This window comes from Gopherus flavomarginatus, chromosome 6 (assembly GCF_025201925.1).
Source record: "Gopherus flavomarginatus isolate rGopFla2 chromosome 6, rGopFla2.mat.asm, whole genome shotgun sequence".
Lineage (NCBI taxonomy): Eukaryota > Metazoa > Chordata > Testudines > Testudinidae > Gopherus > Gopherus flavomarginatus.
The window spans coordinates 29,183,689-29,204,334 of NC_066622.1; the positions used below are offsets into that span (position 1 = coordinate 29,183,689).

At 40.2% G+C, this 20,646-nt stretch overlaps 1 protein-coding gene across 1 annotated transcript in view; it reads left to right on the forward strand.

Moving 5' to 3' along the window:
- The window catches only part of FGD3 (FYVE, RhoGEF and PH domain containing 3), a 189,520-nt gene that overhangs the window by 149,493 nt on the left and 19,381 nt on the right, over positions 1-20,646 (forward strand). The window contains exons 12-16 of the mRNA XM_050959181.1: positions 806-885; positions 1,296-1,326; positions 1,851-1,952; positions 8,382-8,444; positions 18,217-18,342. Of these exons, the coding sequence (XP_050815138.1) occupies positions 806-885; positions 1,296-1,326; positions 1,851-1,952; positions 8,382-8,444; positions 18,217-18,342 (402 nt within the window). The remainder of the gene's footprint in view (positions 1-805; positions 886-1,295; positions 1,327-1,850; positions 1,953-8,381; positions 8,445-18,216; positions 18,343-20,646) is intronic.

Consider the following 20,646-nt stretch of genomic DNA (forward strand, 5'->3'; position numbering starts at 1 on the left):
GCTGGTGTCCATGGACTGGTTCAGACATCTGTGAGCTAATGCACTAGTTTCCTACACTCCTGTCAGATGTACTATGGAATTTAACCGTCAAGTATATTTCCTCTGGTACCTCATAAATAGAAATATTGTGCTGCATATTTTCTATGCTGACCTCTTGACATACTTCATCAAGTGATCAAAAGTTCTGAGTGTGCGAATTGCATACAATAGAATTGCCAATAACTGTGGTGAGTATAAAGTGGGAACAGGGGCATCTCTCTCAATTATACATCATTGTTAAATATGCGATATGACTCCTTCAGACCCAGATTTACCACGCTGCCGTTCAAACCTGGGAGACGATATAGCAGCTCATTACACATACCTAAATTGGAAGCTCTTACTGGGTATGTGTGACTTTGAGCATAAGTAGGCAAGTAAGGTCCCTGACTGCTGCTTCCCCTCCTGCACAGATTGCTGTGGGGTGAATGGGAAGGAGCAAGGAATAGGCAAAATTTTGACTGCACCCAACTTACAATGTAAACTTTTTGAGGTATGGGACCAGATCCTGTCCTGTGTTTGTACAGTGCCTCACACAGTGGGGTCTGGTTCCATGATTGCATCTCCTCTAGGCACTACCACAATACAAATAATACATAATAATACATAATAATTATAATAATAATTAAAAGAATCCCTCCATCATTTTAAGCTTTCTGCTCTATTATTTTTGATAGTCACCCCAGCTTGGATGTTTAGATGGTTGAATGTAGTGTTTGGAAATAGTTATAATGAAAAATACAAACTATCGACTTGCTTTTTCCAGGTCCAGGAAATTGTCAAGCAAAATGTGACTCATACATTTTCGATAACAGGAAAAAAGAGATCCTTGGAACTCCAAGCTAGGTACAATGTTTCTTCTGACTTCCAGAGTCTGTGAATAGGCACACTATATTTCGGAGATAGGGACATGACTATGCTAGAATGACCTCGTTTCAGACCATGAGATCAATAACAAACATGATAAATTACACTACGGGTAATTTTCTGCTGTTAAGTCAAAGCATATTAAAGTGCAACATTGATTTGCATTCATTATTAAACAAACAGCTTATAATGGGCTGGTAGATTGAATTCCAGCACCATGTCATGACTTTTGGTAATTATTATTTAAGGTCAACATTATGAATGTTTATAAGGAAGCTGGTGTAAAAGATAAAATTATTTCTGGAAATAAAACTGTGAGAATATCAATATTTTGACTTACTGAAAATACTAAATTTAGAGCAAATGTATCTTGTCTTTTCTTTTTACAGGACAGAAGAGGAGAAGAGAGAATGGATTCAGGTTAATAAAAAAACATTGTTATTACTGACGGAAATCCCCATATATCCAGCTCATTTCATTGATAACATTCTCACATTTGGATTATGAACAAATGGAAATTGTATGTAAGAAATAAGGCAGGATGACCTGGAGGGCTTAGTATGGAGTAGGAAGTCCTGCATTCTAACCATGGCTCTGCCACTGACTTTTCTGTCTATCTTTGTGTAATCCACTTTGTCTCTCTGCCACAGTCACCCCATCTCTAAAATGAGGACAGCAATCCCTAGGTGCAGTTAGAAGGAGAGGTCAGCTTCACGTGCCGCAAGAGAAGACCCTGGTTTCTGAGATTAGTTAGTACGTACCTTGCAAGTGGAAGACTGATAGAAGACTAAAAATCTTGTAAGAACAAAGAATTGTGACAGTTAGTTTATCCGCCTCTCAGTTTTCCACTAGAGCAAAGATTCTGCCAGTTTTCCTGAACCAGAATTTTTCCAGGACATGCTTTGTGACCCATAATTCTGTCTTCCCCTGGCTTTTTTTTTCAGGTCATTCAAGCAACAATTGAAAAACATAAACAGAACAGTGAAACATTTAGGGCTTTTAATAGCTCCTTTTCTCAAGAAGATGAGCATCTTCCAGACTCTTCGGTAAGCATGAATGATAATTCTGCCTGTCTGTATTTTTCATAAGTATTTTCCACAGACCTTTTTCCTGGACTCATATACAACTAATTTTCTTTTTTAACACTGTAATCCTATTCTTGATTTTTGTATTACATTGTTATGCAGTTCAGACCCATTTTTCTGAGTCTCAAATTTATGTCAGTCATGGTTATCCAGCCATGCAGGTATGGAATCAAATTACCCAGGGTAATTCAGTGCAGTGATCTGTCAGTCAGGTTTTCCAGGCTACTAGCTTATTTGGCATAACAAGTGTAATTTTTCAGTGTTCTGAGTGGTTGGCTGTCTGGAATGAAGTTTGTGCAACTGAATGGTTTTGCACACTACCTTTTTTGAGAGATGCATTTTGTTGGGAGTTTCTTCTCAGCTGCATACCTCTTACAGAATAGTCCTATGGAATTGAATAGAAAAAGGTAACTTTTGGAGTTTTTTAATGGTAACAGCCTAAAAAATTTAATAGAGAATGATATGTAGATCCTAGCAATAGAGTTTTATGTGATTGTTCAAAAACACCTGTTGAGAGCCACCTTTATTGAATTCTGCACATTTTAAGAGCAGTGTCTATATTAATTTTTATAAAGGTTCATCACTTTAAAATTCTGTAGGACTTTTCCATAAGGGAGGTGGCTCCTCTGGTACTTGGTTTCAGGTAGTCACTCAAAACTGATAATGATAAAGACCAAGGCCAGGGTCACGTAAATAAAAAAACACAATAGAAGGGGCCCCTGAGGGAGGGAAATGTCCATGTGAATTCCAAGTAGAACCGACCCTTGGAGTCATGTGGCCTGCCCTTAGCACTGGCAGATCTCAGAGCAGAGTGTCTAGGTCTGTCCCTCCCAATTCCCTTCAAGTGCAAATCTGTTGGAGCCTCCTTTTTCAGGGACTCACCTTTCCTAGGCTGCCCTGATGCCCATGAGGAGCACTCTCCAGAAGAGGCAATGCAGCTCCATGCAGCATTACTTCTGGGGGTAACTCCCCCAGAGCCTGAGTGAGGGATGTTATGTATACATCTCATCCCAGCATGGCCCCCGGACTGCAAGGAGAGGTCTACACAAGGTCCAGAGGTGCAGTGGGAGTGGGTGAGCCCTTCCTTCCTTGATGAACAGATAGGATCCTTTTGCAGAGAGTTCCTTTCACATGTCAGACAAGGGACACAAAGTAGCCCCAAATTATTCATCACTTAGTAATACCGTGTTTAAAATCAGAATTAACTAGGGGAAAAACCTGAACCCCATAACCTTATATTTAGGTTCCATGGGCTGCTTTCAACGCAGAAGTGTTCAGATAGAGCATCCTCTTGTTAAAGGCCAAATTAACTAGCAGACTTTCCCTATCCAAATAGGACTGACTGATTTCTTCATAGTTATATCTTGCTTCTTAAGCTCCAGTTTACTTTGAGATTGTGAACACCAGGTGGCCAAGTCTTCACACACTAGTAGTTCATAAAATGACAAACAGGGAATAAATGATTCATTTCTCTGCTGTGATGTGAATGCAATATACACGTTAATTTCCTCTGTACCAGATTGCTCATCTATATTTTCAGAGGAGCAAATTATCTGTATGATCCACTTTGAGATTTGATGTAAAGCCGAACGTGCAATAAATTGCTATCAGTTAAAAAGAGCTGAATTGAAACTGTAAATATGGAAAACTGGACAAATACCAAGAGCAATCTCAGAGCAGCAATTTTATCACATTATAGGTATCTCACGTAAGTTTGCCATTGTCATGAGATATTAGACAGATCAGGACACATTAGAGTGAGAAATAGATGACTACTTATCCTCGCTTTCTCTTGTATGACAAGAATAACTGCATTCTGACTGGCTATAATTTACGTTTATATCAGCTCCTACAAATGATGTGACTTCTGTTGTGATCCATGTTCAGTGCAGTACATTGGAGCAAGTTGTTTGCTCATCTGTCAGGGCAGAATGGGCCCTGGATCTAGCAAGCTCAGGGGAAGATCTGAAATATGTTGAGACTCCCCACACTATGAGCTTGGCATCCAGTATTTGTGCTGAATTGGCAGTCATTAGTGGCTGTTGCAATGCACAAGAGTCAGTCTTTGGTGTAAATTCATAGATGACTCCTAACACTTGTGTTAACTGAATTCCCATAATCAAAGGTCAATGACATGACTAACGTGTAGGTTGTGACTTACTGTTATATACATTAGGCTGAACATTTCAGTTATGCAATAGGGATGCTGAGAAATAATTGAACTAGGACTGAGTGCAGCTTCCACCAGACCTTGTCAGTGTTCTTCCATTGCCAGCTTGGAGGGCGTCTGAGGAGTGACTCAGGTGCTCCCGGTCTGTATATCTAGTGAAGTGTCTAGTCCTTCTGCTTTTAGAAAAGAGAGACCAAGTGCGATCCTGAAGTTGGATCCCAGCATGGCAGTGCATTGAGTTCCCCGCTCACTGTACTAGTATTTTAAGCTGAGGTTTAAAGACTTGACTATAAAATATATATTCTTTTTACTAATTTTAAAAATCAGGTCAATATGTCACCCTGAGTCTGTGATTGTTCACTGACAAGAATCTGTGTGCTAGTGATCTGCAGATGCAAAAAGGCATTTACACGTTCAAATCAGACAGTGTGGGCATCAACCTCCAGGAGCTCCAGGTGCCTCTTTTCTGCCACAAAATAGATGAATGTACATTTTTGTGACCAAGAACTAGAAAGTCTGAGTAGGACATAGCAAAACTCAGTTTATGGGTTGTTGGCGTCCCTTTGCCGGATCTAGCCCTTACCAGGCCGGAGAGAATGTTATGTGTAAGGAAGTGTAGCTGTAAGTGTCACTGTTTCAAAACAGTTCTGAAAATGTGCATGCCTGTTCAAATTTCCTCTCTCTTCCCATTATTGAATCCTGACCACTGACCACTGTATCAGAAAATCAGGGGTCTGGGTGCTTCTGGGAGGATGGTGGGGTAAGTAAATGGGCTCGAGGGAGGGTGCTATTGTAACCTTGGCCTAGTTCTGCTGCCAGGCTCATAGGTATTGCTTACTCCACAATTTCTGATATAATCTGAAAAAAGGGCTCCAAACCTGAAAAACAGTTCCTGAGCCTCTCTCTTAGCTGGGTATTGCCATTGTTTTTAACACTCACTTGTTGTGTCTCTTAATATGTTTGCATAGCACCTAGCACAGTGGGGCCATGACAGTATAAATAACAGAGTAATCATTAATTCACACCTTAGGAAAGATTTGTTGAGTGAGCGAAGATTGAGCCTGGTTATTGGCCAGTTGTTTTTCCTCCTCCCCATCAACCACAGGATCAGAGCAGCATCAGTTTTGAAGGAGTCTCTTTTGAGTCACTTGAGATTCCATTGCAGCACCACTCCTTTAGACAGAGGACATACATGGGGTTTTTTTTCAGTCTCCATTTGCCATGGTTAAGGGTACGTAAATGTCTCTTCTTATTAAATAATATAAGTGTTCCCAAACAAAATGACTTTTTCCCATTAATTCACAAAAGGCTAGTGGCCCACAATGTGTGGACAGAACACAATGGTGGAAGTAAACTAAGGAAGAGCCTTGGTTCCTCTTATGCTGAGAGGCTAAACTCTGTACACGTGGGCCTCCCTAGGTCTAGAAGCTGAATTCCAGCACCGGCTGTGTACTGCAATTACTTAGTGCCTTCTGGATCCTGTTAAAATAATGATTCTGTGGTGGAGTCGTTTAAACGAATGAAAAGTGATCATCCTCGTAAGACATATTTTACAAATGTTGAAAGTAACATTTTAAAAGTAACTTCAGGGCCATAACTAAGGATTCCAAACTGGCAGGAGTACATGTACATTTTCCAGTAGGAAGGGAGATAAAAATATTTTTCTCTGGAGAGAGAACATTTTTTCCATAGAAGCTTTCTCTCTAGAGAAAATGTGAGATACATACTGGGATGGAGACATCTTAATAGAATCTTAGAAGTTACAGTTAAAGTACTGATGGGGAACCTATGTCACCAGCAAATATCAGTTGCCAAATGACATTGTACTAGAAACTGCATGGATACTATACCTACCTCTGAGGGGATTTAGGACTTAGTGTATTAATGTTGGTAAAGCTCTTTTGAGATCTTGTGTAGCTTAAGACTAGATTGCGCCTGTGGGAGGTGATCAGTTTCTTAGTGTATGTTTTACATATACAATTTTTTGCTTGAGGCTGTTGAAGTGCTTTAGGACAACTAAGATGATTTCCTCCCCTTCCCCCCCCCCGCACCTGGAGGGCATTCTCCACATCTCCATCAAAGCTCACATTCCTCCCACCCCATGATATATATACTCTCTCGAGCCCTTGTGTTCACAGGCTTCATCCTCCTTGCCATCAAGGATTAATTAAGTCTCATCAGTGCTGCTCCTTAACTGATTTGATAGAGTTCTTGTAAGACCCGGTTTTGCTGCTTTCCCTTCTTGCAGAGGAAGGATAGCTCAGTGGTTTGAGCATTGGCCTGCTAAACCCAGGGTTGTTAAGTCAATCCTTGAGGGGGCTGTTTAGGGATCTGGGGCCTCCTAGATGACCTCCTGAGATCCTTTCCAACCCTGATATTCTATTATTCTAATAAGTATGTTGTCTCCAAGGACAGTACTGTTGCCCCTCCCCACAGAAGACAGTGCAGCTGGTTGGGTACATAGAGCTCAGCATACGTTTCATTGTCCTAAATAGATGTAATCCCTCTCTCAGCTCTTTCTGGGGTAGTGCCAATCTACCATTCTGGGTTTGCATTGATCTAAACCACATTTGTACGAATTTGGCTCCTATTTGCCTTACAGTGTTTGTTCTGAGCAGTTGTTCAATTATGTTAGCATATAAAGGGTTACAACTAGACTTCAAATTTAGCAGCTCTTTCAGTGCTAGTATTTTAGTCCAGTAGCCAAGTCAACAATTCTACAGCACAAATTGTTTTTACAACAAAAATAAAAACTGACTTTTTCTAATTAAAGTTGGAAGATGTAATGTAACTAATGGATTTTTCTGAGCCTATAGATTTGGTCCCAGATCGATGCATTATATTACATGTGTTAAAGTGGGTAATGCGGACTGCATATGGGTGTGATAGGTAGGGGGACTTAATGATAAATAGGGCCTAATCCTTCGAGATGCAGAGCATCTTCTACTTCAGTTTAAAGTAACAAAGGATACAGGTACTCTGCATCTCTCAGCATCAGGCCTGTGTTTATAGAAATGTGGGGCTATAAAGGGACCTCAGTAAGTTATCTCTGGTCCATCCACCCACCCTGAAGTAGGAGTAGGTATATCTAAACAGTCCTTGGCAGGTATTTGTCTAACCTGTTCTTAAGCCTCCAATAATAGGGATTCCAGAGCCTCTCCTGGAAGCCTATTCCAGAGCTTAACTAACCCTAGTTAGGTTTTTTGTTTTGTTTTTTTGTTTTTCCATCTAGTATCTAACCTAAATCTCCTTTGCTACAAACTGGAGTATTATGTAGTGTTCCTACAAGTTATGTCCTTGGTGTTTTTGATTCGATATTTTTAGCTTAATTAAATAAACTGTGTACATATGTTTACATTCTTGGAATATCTTAACACGAATCAGCTATAAAAACACTTAAATAGGTGAAATCTGTACCAAGGAGCTACACTTCCATCTTAGGGTTCTGACTGTGACAGGTTGGATCACAGAAAACCGCTTGAGGTTGCCAAGTGGTGTGCCAAGACTACCTCTGAGCCTATTTTCCCTGCCAGCTTGGGATTCCAGAACCTTGCCTTGTTTGAGCCAGACACACTTGTCTGCTGCAGACATAGACCCAGGTCTGAACCACATCCCTAAGAGCTGCAGCCTTAACTGCAAACAGCTTAAGAAGTGTTCTTGTCTCCAGCACTCAGATGCTCAGCTCCCAATGGAGTTCAGACCCCAAATAAATCCGTTTTACCCTGTATAAAGTGTATACAGGATGAACTCATAAATTCTCCCTCTATAGAGCAATATGCATAGTTATTCCAGTTATGTCATATATACATTCATAAGCATATTTCCATAAAGCCTTATGGGGTGCAACATCACACTGATGACTACACAAACTACTTTGCTTTTTTAGTTTGTATTATAAGAATCAATGTAGCTGTGAAATTGAAAATCTGCCCCTTTTTGTTTTATATGTGTAACCCAAAACTTCTCTTCTATTTGTGTGCATGCACATTTCTGAATGTGTAAACAGACCTTTGTAATTCAATGCCATCTGCAAAGTCACCCACTTTGTTGCCAGCTGAATATTCCAGAGTAGTTGAACACACATGCAATTAACATATATTCATAACCAGAACAAATGAGGGGTTAGAAGTGCATTGTTCCATGTTTTGATTTTAATGATTAACATAATTTAAGAGGAATCTCCATATTGAAATGTTCTTTGTGATTTTCTTTTCCTTCAGATAGTAAGCACCAGCTCTATAGAATCTATGCCCGGAGCGGATGGCATCAGTGCACCTGGAGGGGTAAGTAATCGTGAAATTAACATTTTTGTTTAGGCAAACTTTAAAACGAACAGGAGAGAGTTCTGCACCCTCTCAAGCTCTACTGCTTGTTGCTTTTCCCCCTCCAACCCTGCCCCTCCTCTACCACGTGTGTGTAAATTAGACCCACAAGCTCTCATTTGCTGATGTAGAATTTACACCAGCATTTATATCAGCTCTGAATTTGACCTTCTAGTTCTGGCAGAACTCACCATATGCCATGTGAACCTAAACTGAAGGACATTATTTTTCTCAGTTTTTTTAGAACTCTGGTTATTTTCGCCATTCAGTGTTGTTATCCAACCATTGACCCATTTCAGGTGTATGTGTTTGCAATTATATAATTGAATGTCAGCTTAGAAGTAGAATTTGAGAAATAATTAATCCATAGTATGTTTCGCATTTATTTCTGCTGAGGGCATTGGGTGATAAAAAGGTCAGTTCTTTAACACCCTGGAAGATTGGCTACTGTGCAAGCCAAATATTTTTCATAACAATTTCAACACAGTCCTCATAGCCCTTTGATGTCAGCTGCTGAGTCATTTCACCACTCCTACTCTAACAGGGTTTGTGCACTCATTATCTTCTATCTTTAGTACACTCTTCCCTCCCATCTAAGACCGTCTGCCGGAATCCCAGGTCTTCAGGAAGGGTCTTAGATACTGCATGACTTCCTTCAACAGCAAGGGCCCTTGCCAAAACTTATCCCGGTTTATTGTGGACAGTCACAAGTGGTCTTTAATATCATTATTTGCCCAGTGCATGGACTGCAGTCTCCAGGCAGCCTCACATTCTGTCCCTGTCTCATCCCGTTCACTTGTGTAATAGTAGATAGGTTTTGATAGTAGAACCTTAAATGTCCTTGTTGTCCCTTTCTGGAAGCAAATGAGAGATGCTGCATCGTAGCTCTCCTCCTCCTTCCCCCCATTTACTCCCTCTCACTAGTAGGTGGCCTTCTGTGGTTCAGCTGCCACATATGTACAGAATCAGCCCAGGACTGCATTTAATAGGATGATTCTCCAAGATCTTTGTCGGGACTGGCACACTGTTAGAGCTCTGCCCAGGAGACACATCCTACTTCAAAAATCAGTAAGCAAAGAGTTAACCAGGGGCGGCTCCAGTTAATCAGGGGCGGCTCCAGGCCCCAGCACGCCAAGCGCGTGCTTGGGGCAGCATGCCGTGGGGGGCGCTCTGCCGGTCGCCAGGAGGGTGGCAGGCAGGCAGCCTTCGGCGGCATGCCTGCGGAGGGTCCGCTGGTCCCGCAGCTTTGGTGGAGCCGTGGGACCAGCGGACCCTCTGCAGGCATGCCTGTGGAAGGTCCACCGAAGCCGCGGGACCAGCAACCAGCAGAGCGCCCCCCACGGCACGACGCCGTGGTTGGGGCGGCGAAATGTCTAGAGCTGCCACTGAGGTTAACAGTTTTGTATAAGTCAGTGTGTTGATGTGTAACACCAGATAAGGGGAGTTGATATAGACAGTTATGATTAAATTAATTACTTTTAATTGAAGTGTACAATTCCTTAGCTGTACCATTAACAGCATGTAATCTGTTAAAAATGAAAGACTTTTTGAAAACTATCATAGTTCTCATTATTTATGTTTATTAATATTTTGCACTTCCCTGATAAACAATGAAAATCACATGTCAGTTCTGTTTTTCTTTATAGTTAGTCATACATTCAGTGCTGCAATATTTGAGTTGCAAATATTACAGAAAAATATTTATTTTAAAATTGTTTCAATTGTAATTTTAAAAAAATGGAAACATTTCTCTTGGTCTTGTGTTTCATAACAAAATGTTTTAACTAAATCTAACTTTTGTTCAAAGTCCCAATACATATTTGAGTCCAATTACTTTTAATACATATTTGTGTAACAATGGATTTGAATGGTATGTCTTGGTTTATTTAATAATCTTCCATAAAATTATATTTTAAAGAAAAATACATTTTAAATAACCCTGGATTTAAATAACATATATTAGCTGATTAAAAAATTATTCATTGTTCCTCAGGCTAATAAGGCTTATGTTCCCCTGTCTACCTAACAATGATTGTTTCTCATTGTGCTATATTTTAACACAGTTGCGTGACAGAAGAGTAACATCAGCCTGAACTGTGTTGCATGTCACAGCCTTAAGTCATATTTGATTTTAGTTGTCACACCTGTTAAGAACCATCTCAGTACTCATGTACGTGGAAGTGCACGGATTCTACTTTAATCTTATCCATGTAAACCACTTGGTGGTAGTGGTGGTCAGCAAACTAGTAGCTCCTTTCTGTATTTGGCTCAATTTTAATGAAGAAATACGAAGAAGAATAAGACTTATTTGAAGTTTATTACATATTAGCATAGCCAGATGATAAAGAAATAATTGAAGAAATGTAACAAATGTACAAACACTGCATGATGGTAACTGCTTCCAGCCAACATACACTGCTCATTATACTTTTGTATACTTAAATTCAAACCCAACCTACAGTTCCTAATATTCAGTATAAATGTCTTACACATACAGAAATTGGTATATGATCAAGAATTACATAACTTAAAAAAAAAACCTGCAGTACAAAGTGTAAAACATACTATTTTTAATGAGTTAACTCCATTTCACTTAATTCAACACATTTTCAAAGTCTTATGCTGAAGGGGTGTGTGTGTGTGTGTGTGTGTGTGTGTGTGTGTGTGTTGATGAACAGGTAGTTTTCACATGGAAAATATGTAACCCCATAAAATGGGAAGTGAGCTTGGAAATACCTCTGTTCATGCACCTGTCTATATGAGCACCAGATTATCAGTTTGAACTCCTGCATATAACATGCATGTGCAATTTAGGGGCTTTTATTTTAAATAGGGCTGTCCATTAATCATAGTTAACTCATGCAATTAACTGAAAAAAATTAATCACAATTAATCGCAGTATTAATCTCACTGTTAAACAAGAGAATACATATATATATATAAATTTCAATTTGTATTCTGTGTTGTAATTGAAATAAAAGTGTATATTTTGATTAAAAATATTTGCACTATAAAAATGATAAACAGAAGAAATAGTATTTTTCAGTTCACCTCATACAAGTACTGTAATGCAATCTCCTTGTCTTGAAAGTGCAACTTATAAATGTAGATTTTGTTGTTATATAATTGCACTCAAAAACAAAACAATGTAAAACTTCAGAGCCTACAAGTCCACTCAGTCCTATTTCTTGTTCAGCCAATCGCCAAGACAAACAAGTTTGTTTACATTTACGGGAGATAGTGCTGTCCACTTCTTATTTATAATGTCATCAAAACAGACATTTGCAAGGCTCTTTTGTAACCAGCATTGCAAGATATTTATGTGCCAGATATGCTAAACATTCGTATGCCCCTTCATACTTCAGCCACCATTCCAGAGGACATGCTTCTATGCTGATGATGCTTATTAAAAAAATAATGGATTAATTAAGTTTATGACTGAATGCCTTGGGGGAGAATTGTACGTCCCCTGTTCTGTTTTACCTGCATTCTGCCATATATTTCATGTTACAGCAGTCTCAGATGATGACCTAGCACGTCGTTGTTCATTTTAAGAACATTTTCACTGAAGATTTAACAAAATGCAAAGAAGGTACCAAAGTGAGATTTCTAAAGATAGTTACAGCACTGGACCCAAGGTTTAAGCATCTGAGGTGCCTTCCAAAATCTGAGGGGGACGAGGTAGGGAGCATGCTTTTAGAAGTCTTAAAAGAGTAACATTCTGATGCAGAACTACAGAACCTAAACCATGAAAAAAGAAAATCAACCTTCTGCTGGTGGCATCTGACTCAGATAATGAAAATGAATATGCGTTGGTCTGCACTGCTTTGGGTTGTTATCGAGCAGAACCCATCATCAGCATGAACACATGTCCCCTGGAATGCTTGTTGAAGCATGAAGGGACATATGAATCTTTAGTGCATCTGGCACGTAAAAATCTTTCAACGCTGGTTACAACAGGGCCATACGAATGCCTGTTTTCACTTTCAGGTGACATAGTAAACAAGAAGTGGGCAGCATTATCTCCTGCAAATATAAACAAACTTGTTTGTCTGAGTGATGGGCTGAACAAGAAGTAGGACTGAATGGACTTGCAAGCTCTAAAATGGTACATAGTTTTATTTTTAATGCAATTTTTTGTACATAATTCTATATTTGTAAGTTCAACTTTCATGATAGAGTGCATTATAGTTCAATTCACCTGAATTTAAAAATACTATTTATTTTGTCTTTTTACAGTGCGAACACTTGTAATCAAAAATAAATATGAAGTGAGCACTGTACACTTTGTAATCTGTGTTGTAATTGAAATCAATATTTTTGAAAATGTAGAAAACGTGCAAAAATATGTAAATAAATGGTATTCTATTATTGTTTAACAGTGCAATTAATCAATATTAAGTTTTTTAATTGCTTGATAGCCCTGATTTTAAATACTGGACTAGATATAAGATGAAAGAGAAAAACAAGTTAAAATATAACAAGAAAACAATGAAATTACAAAATAGACAATCCCCCAAACCCTTTTCATTCCTTAATGTTATGGTGAACTCTCTTGGCTTTCCTTCCTCCCTCTGAAGTGAAGGAGGCTATAATAGTTTATTATCGATGCCTGCTTTTCTAATTTTTCCCTGACCGAAGCGCTGATCTAGCAAATACTTATGCATATGCTTAGATTTAAGGCGTGAGTAGTTCCAAAGTATAGTCACTGAAATGGTCTTCCAATTTTTTGATCAAAATTCAAAACTGCAATGAATAGTTTAACTGGAAATCAAAATTTTGAAAATGCAAGATAACTGTAGATTAAAAGCAATTAGTGGTCAAAACTTCCCTTTTTGTGAAAGCAACTCTTAGGCCTCATTCCTGCAAAGAGTTCCATATGCGGTTAACTTTGTAAGTAGTCTCGCTAACCTCAATAGGATTAGATGTATAAGGAAAATTGAGCATTATTATTATTATTTATTATTTGTTGTTTACTCACAGTAAGATCAAAAGGCCTCAGGTGAGGTCAGCCCTCTTCATGGTAGGTCCTTTTTTAACATATATAATTAATTCAGCTGGCCAAAGAGAGAGAGATGCTCTGCTGGTAAATGGAGCTATGACAGTTAGGATCTGATCTGGCCTCCAGAACACATGCTTATTCAAAGCACTCTCTTGACTTGCAAGGAATTCTCTTCAGGCAATGCGTAATTAGCAGTAGATGGCACTGCTTACTGTGTGACCTGTGCTCCATGGAATGCATAGACTGTCTTGTTTAATGTAATTCAGTGCTTAAAACAGAAATCTGAAAGCAAAATCTCTTTGGTTCTGTCCCCATTACTGCCACTGAATAACTATATGACATTAAGTCACTTGACATTTCTGTACCTCAGTTAGCTCATTTTAAGTATGGACCTCAGAGGGGCATTATGAAGCTTAATTAAGGTTTGTCAAATGTTTAGATCTTTGAATGAAAGACTTCTTCAAAAAAAATTTTTTAGGTTTATTAAAAATAATACAAAGTAAAGTTCTTGTCATTGGCTCTAGGTCCCTTTGCCATGCATTAAAATGCAATCATAATCAGCTCACCCGAAACCCAGTCAATATCTCCCTCACTCACAATTCCAGCCTTTCTCTTACCCTTCTGTCCCTCACAATCCCCCTCCCCCAAAGCCTTGGTAAATACATGGGCCTTGCAGTCATGAAGATCAACTGATTCTGGCTATTTTAGGTGAAGAGAGAAGTAGGTTTCAAAGCTGAGCTCTCTCATGGAAAATACCTTACTGGCAGCTTCCTCTTTTTTATGCTATGGAAATGCATATTATTATTATCTCATTTATTAGGGAGCTACAAAGTGCATTCCAAATCAATCAGCTGACTTTCTGCTAAAGTAAGCCAGTATATAGTGGGGAATTTTAAACAGTTGTTTCTCCTCACAGCAGTCATTAGTATATATCAACAGTAATGGATATTGTGCATCAGGTAGACATGGCATTGGTCTTACACTGTTCTTTAAGATTACCTTCCAGTAACTTACTCAGAAGGCCAAATTTTCCCCTCAGTTACACCCATGCAACCCCATTAACAGCAATGAAGACGCATAGGTATATATGAGCACCAAAATCTTTTTGTGCAAATTGTAACAATATAAAACTTTTCCAAGTTTAATTAGCCAGGGATGAAGTGCTTTGCTGTAACCATTTAAGAAGGGTTAATTCCTCTACAGCTGAAAGGAAATGCAGTCTCCTAAACATTTAATTAGTATTAACACCAGAATTAAAGATGTAAAAGACTCCATCAGAAATGAATGACTTTAGCCAGTAGAAATGCTGGAAAAAATGGATGCTCTTTAGACTCATGCTGTTTAGGGAAAGTATTCCAAGTATCCTTAATTGTATGCCTTACTTTGAGAAGGTCTGATATAGTCTGAAATGAAACTCAGTGGTAGTACATCATCTAAGACATCTGTAAATGATGTAGTTGTGATAATGTCAGGTTAGCTGCAGCGAACTCTTTACAAGTGAAGTGCAACACCACATTTGAGCTCTGTGTGTGAGAGGACATGGATCCATAGGAACTCTCTGTTTTGGGCAGCTGTAAATGTGCATGTAAAGAGAGCTCTAGTCATTTTCCTTAAATGAGCAAATCTGTATCATTGCGCTCCATAAAGTTTAACGCAAAACATCATCTGTACCTATGTAAGGGTTTGCAGTTTTGCCCTTGAAGCAGGAAGGAAGCAAACAAAATTGAAAAGAACAAATTCATTTAAAACTGAGCTTGCAGTCAGGGTATTTCCTGTATCACTGTTGACTGGCATTCTGCTTTCCACTGTCCCCAGAGAATATCGGAACAGAGGGTCATTTAGAGACGTTAGAAAACTTAGGAGTAGAGTAGCAGCTTGGCCCCTTTGCATCAGCCTGTCCTGCTCCAGGAAAAGGAGTAGGGCCTGAGAGGAGCAGGGTGAAGGGTGCAGTTAGGGCAAGTGAGGGGAACCAAGTTTGTGTGCTGGAGACGAGAGATAGGTAAAGGCTCAGAAGAGCAGGAGGAATCAAGAGAGCCCAGAGAAAAGGGAAAGAGGAAGAGGGACACTGGCTGGTTGGGGAGGGGAGGCTGTGGCCTGGAGCATGGAAGAAAGTGGTAGTAGATGGTATAGATAGTAAACAAGGTCACGAGGAGGAGAATGCAGAGGTTAGCTGGTATAGCCACGAAGTATATCATGTGATGATGTTGCTTTCTGACATGCAGATTTTCCCGTGGGATGAAATTATTAAATGTAGCAAATCATCTTTCTAAAGTGACTTTGTTTGTAGCAGAAGCAGAATCATGGTCTATTTGCTCTCTCCAGAAATTGCTACTGAGAAATGTAACATAGCTCCCTCCCTCGCCCCTTTCATTTTGCTGAGAGTGAGTGCTCAGGGTTCAAAGTGCTGGCTGCTCATGGTCTTTTCATGGGCTCCCTTGAAATCAGTGAGAGTTACAAACATTCAGCACATCTCGGAATCAAGTCTTAGAAACAGTGCTTAAGTGGCTTCCACAGGGGCAGCTACAACATGTTGACTTACTAGACAGGCATCACTCACTGGGTTGGCTTTCACTGTGCTGAGGAGAGAGGGTCTTTTAGAAGGCTACAGGCTTCCCTCAGGGCTAATATCTCCAGCATGGCAATGAGTGGGCCGCCACCTCTGATTTTATATACTGGCTCCCATCTCTGAATTCCCAAGCCTCTGGAATCCCTCTCCTCTTATGAAAGACTTCAGCTTTCTGCAGATGGAATTATTTGGGTAGATGGCTCTCTCCCATAGGCCTTGTGACTTACCTCTTCTGATGGTGCACAACTCTTTGAGGAAGAAGGGTATGTGTGTTTTTCTCCTTGTACAATCACATCCCTTTCTAAATGTAATCTGTAGGGTGTTCATCCTTTATCTGTTACTACAGGTTCCTTTAGACTGCTCCGGGCATAACGAAAGCTGAAAACATAGCTGCATTATTGTGAAATTACTGCTTACACCTTCCCCTTAAATTGATTGCTGGAGTGCCCATATAAACTCCATAACAAAAGTAAAATATCTCTGTTCCTACTTTAGTTATGGGCACATCAGTAAAAATTTACTAGGGAAAGGTTTTTCTCTCAATAGATTGTGAGTGAATTATCTGAAGCACAGAAATAGGGAGTGAATTATTAAGGCTTTTGTCTTGCAAGTTTCAGTTTGACATTATTTCGCTAGTGAAGCTATCTTACGTTACCCTAGTGTGATGTATTTCCTCTGCATAGACATAAGTGAAATTCACACCAGGGACTGTGCCAGAGTAATATGATTATAATTTTTTGCACAGAAAGTGTGTGGAAAGTCTCCCATGGTGGGAGTAGTACAGGGTGCCTACAGTCTTCTCTCCTGCTATAGGCTCCAGAGGCAGCCAGGAGAGTCCCCAAAGGGAGCAGTGCTAACCAGGGAGAAGGCACAGGAATTTATTAATTCAAACTTATAAGGAGATGCATGTGTCCATCCAGAGCTCTGAGCTTAGGACCATAGTTTTACAAGCTCATAGACTTTAAGGCCAGAAGGGACCAATCATGGTTATCTAGTTGGACCTCCTGCATATCACAAGCCACAGAAACTCACCCACCCACTCCTGTAATAGGCCCATAACCTCTACCTGAGTTACTGAAGTCCTCAAATCTTGATTTAAAGACTTCAAGTTACAGCGAATCCATCATTTACTCTAGTTCAAACCCCAAACAATCCATGCCCCATGCTGCAAAGGAAGGGGGAAAAACCCTAGAGTCTCTGCCAGTCTGAGAAAAAGGAGGAAAAAACCTAGAGTCTCTGCCAGTCTGAGAAAATTCCTTGCCAACGCAAAATATGATGATCAATAACACCTTAAGCATGTGGGTGAGACCCACCATCCAGACATCCAGGAAAGAATTCTCTGTAGTTACTCAGAGCCCTCCCCATCTAGTGTCCCACCTCTGGCCATTGGAGATGTTTGCTAATAGCGGTTGCAGATGGGCTATATGTCATAGTATGGAATCTTATCATGTCACCCCTCCATAAACTTATCAAGCGCAGTCTTAAAGCAAGTTAGCTCCCACTACTCCCTTTGGAAGGCAGTTCCAAACAATGCCTACTTCAAAACTAATCAGCACATCAGAGAACAAGACTGCTCTTCCCATCCAAGCCACCCTTGCAGAAATCTCCCTCACCCCACAGAGAATAGATAAGTTTTGCAACATAGAATCATAGAACCATAGGGTTAGAAAGGACCACAAAGGTCATCTAGTTCAGCCACCTGCCAAGATGAAGGATATGTTGTGTCTAAACCGTCCAACACATTTGGCTGTCCAGCCACTGTGCTATAGTTTGAACCCATGCCCTGCAGGATATTCAAATTCAGGCTCTGTTGAATAACCAGAGAAAGAGTGAGTTCCAGAGTGAAGACCCTTCACTGAAAATGCCCTTCCTCCAGACCCATCCCCTTTAAACCAATAGGCTGTCAGATGGAGTGACTCCCTGGCTCCAGTGATGCACAAGAGAAGAGGTGGACTCTGAGGAGTAGGGCCCAATTAAAAATCAGCACATCCCCACTGCAGCCTCAACCCCAACAGGTTTGGTAAGAGGAAATTTTCCCTAAAATTGTCTATGCGGCGAATAGATCTGGGAAAGAGCTTCGTAAGCATGGTAGAAATTGAGTGGCAGAAAATTGTTTTGCAATAATTATGTTGTATAATGTCACCTAACTGTATGTTTCATTTCAGCCTGATTCTTGCAGAAAATCATCTTCTAAAACCAAGCGAGACAAGGAAAAGCAAGCTTGCAAAAGCTGCAACGAAAGCTTTAACTCCATCACTAAAAGGCGGCACCATTGCAAACAATGTGGGGCAGTGAGTATCAGAATAAAATTGTAGCAGTGTTTCATATTCTATCCATTTAATTAGTCTATCTGTAACAGATGACTTTTTTAATCAAATTCTGAGTTTATTTCATTCTGAGGGAGCTTTTCAGTTTCCAGTAGGATGGGCTCTGGAGTTTGCAGCAGGACTGTGATAGAACAAATCTTTCAACTTGCCTTGTCCATTGGGGATCAGGCAAAACGAAGCAAAGTTACGGTGGTGTAAAAGGCCATGAGTGAGTGGTTGAGCAGACAAATGTCACACTTCTGTGGCTGAAAGGAAAGCTGCCTCTGTACCTGGGTTTGTTTTTTATCTAGTGTCCCAAAAAAACACCTCATTGACCAGGGTTTCCTTCGCATGACTAGCACCCCTTAGCCACTAACCAACAGCAGAATAAATAGTCTGGAACATAGCTCTTCTAGATCTTTGTCAGCAGCCTCTTGCTGTAGGCTTCCAAGTGCCTTCTTCCTCTTCCTTTTCTGAGAGGAAACCATCCATTTTATGGCTAGGGTAATGAGTTCCAGCTGTCCTGATTGATTTGATCAACCAGAAGGCTACAGGGGCCCTCAATATTCAGTGCTAAAGTGATGGGGTTGCATTTCCCCCAGTGGCAAAACTAAATCAAGATGCTTTTGGCCAAAGAGGGTGTCCTTCTGTGCTTGAAAGGCCCAGAGAATCCAGCACATGAAAAATCCAGGTGCTATAAGCCTAAGGCCTGGATTTTAAAGGAGCCAAAGGGAGTTAGGTCCCCATCTCCTACTGAATCTCAGTGGGTTTTGGATAACTGATTATCTGAGGCTCTTCTGAAAATCCCAGCCCAAAGTTACACAAGGTTGACTGCCTTGTGGCTTGAAACTTTCCTTCTGTGACGTCAGTTTCAGGGTTCCATGTTCCTGGTGTAACGAGTTTAGAATAGTTAGTGAAATAATATCAAGTTTTTGTAGAATGAAGATAAATTTGGGTCTGAACAGACAAGTCGGGTAAAATGTGTAGCTAAGAATATTAAAAGCCATCCTTTCTAGAACATTCATCTCAGGAATCCAAATACTATTACAGTGGAAGAGACGCTATTATTCTGGAGTCAGCTATCTTGAATTTTTGGATTTTTTTAAAATAATTATTAAAATAAATACACTTTCTTTGGTATTTAATCTATTGCATCAAAGCTCAGGTTTAAAATAAATCAAACAAAAAACTCCCCATGGACAAAAAAAATGAGAATTAAGTTATTAATAATTTAATGTTAAATAAACAATTGTTGGTTGTGCAGTGTTTTCTGGTGTGGGTAGTAGAATGCAAATAAAAGGAGTTAATTTTGCCTCTAGCAAAGATTATTTTAAAAAATGTTAGTTTTCTTTTGTTTGTGCATTTCAGCAGAATGATGCTGCATTCAGTACTTGCATACGGTGCACTGAACTGTTGCAATGCAATGCTTTGTATAGTAATTCATATCTTGTGGGCATACATATGAGAGCGTACTATTGCGACTGAAGAGCATTCAGACTCTGTTGTTGTGTAATAAAATGGGATTTGAAGTTAAATCCTGCTGACTGCTCTTGTAATGCACATAAGGGGTGGATCTCCTTCCCCATAGTGGCTCTGCTACTGCAGTTAGTACCATGAGACTGCACATTTGAAAACTGACGTCACTTCTCTATAGTGGGATATGGAGACAAGGGGCCATATCCTCCACTTTGCCAGGTTCATCTTGCACCAAAACTTCAAGCAGCTAGAGGTTTGTACAAGTATCCTCACTCTGCAGGGGGAATCTCTGCTGACACAAAGTTGGCTGTGCCATCTCCTTTACCAGCCCTGTTGCCCAACTCCGCCACTGCCTGTGCTGGAAATTCCACTGTCCGGGGTGAGAGGAGGCAGGGGGCATATTAGGGGTGAGGAGGGAAGAAGTTATGTTAGGAGGCAAGAGAAGGAAAGGCAGTTTGATGGAGCAAGGCTCCATTATGCTCCATTCACCACTGGTGTTCGGTCTCTATGGGACCTTATGCCAGCAGCTAACTGGCCTCCCTGGGAGCTTGAGACAGTGGTGGTCCCAGCTCATGAATTCAAACCCAGCCAAGATTAGTAGTGAATGACAGTTGCTGCCATTTTGGCGGCTGTTCAGTAAGCTATGTGAAATAAGTTGGTGCTTTTTGCTCCTGCTGGAGGGATGGGCACATAAACACAACTGTGCTCACTGCATTCCTGTGTACAGTTCCAATAGACTGAACTACCCTTTTCCTCTAGAGGAGGACGGTATCTTGAGTTGAGCGGTTAGGTTCATTGCTTGGGGTCGTACAG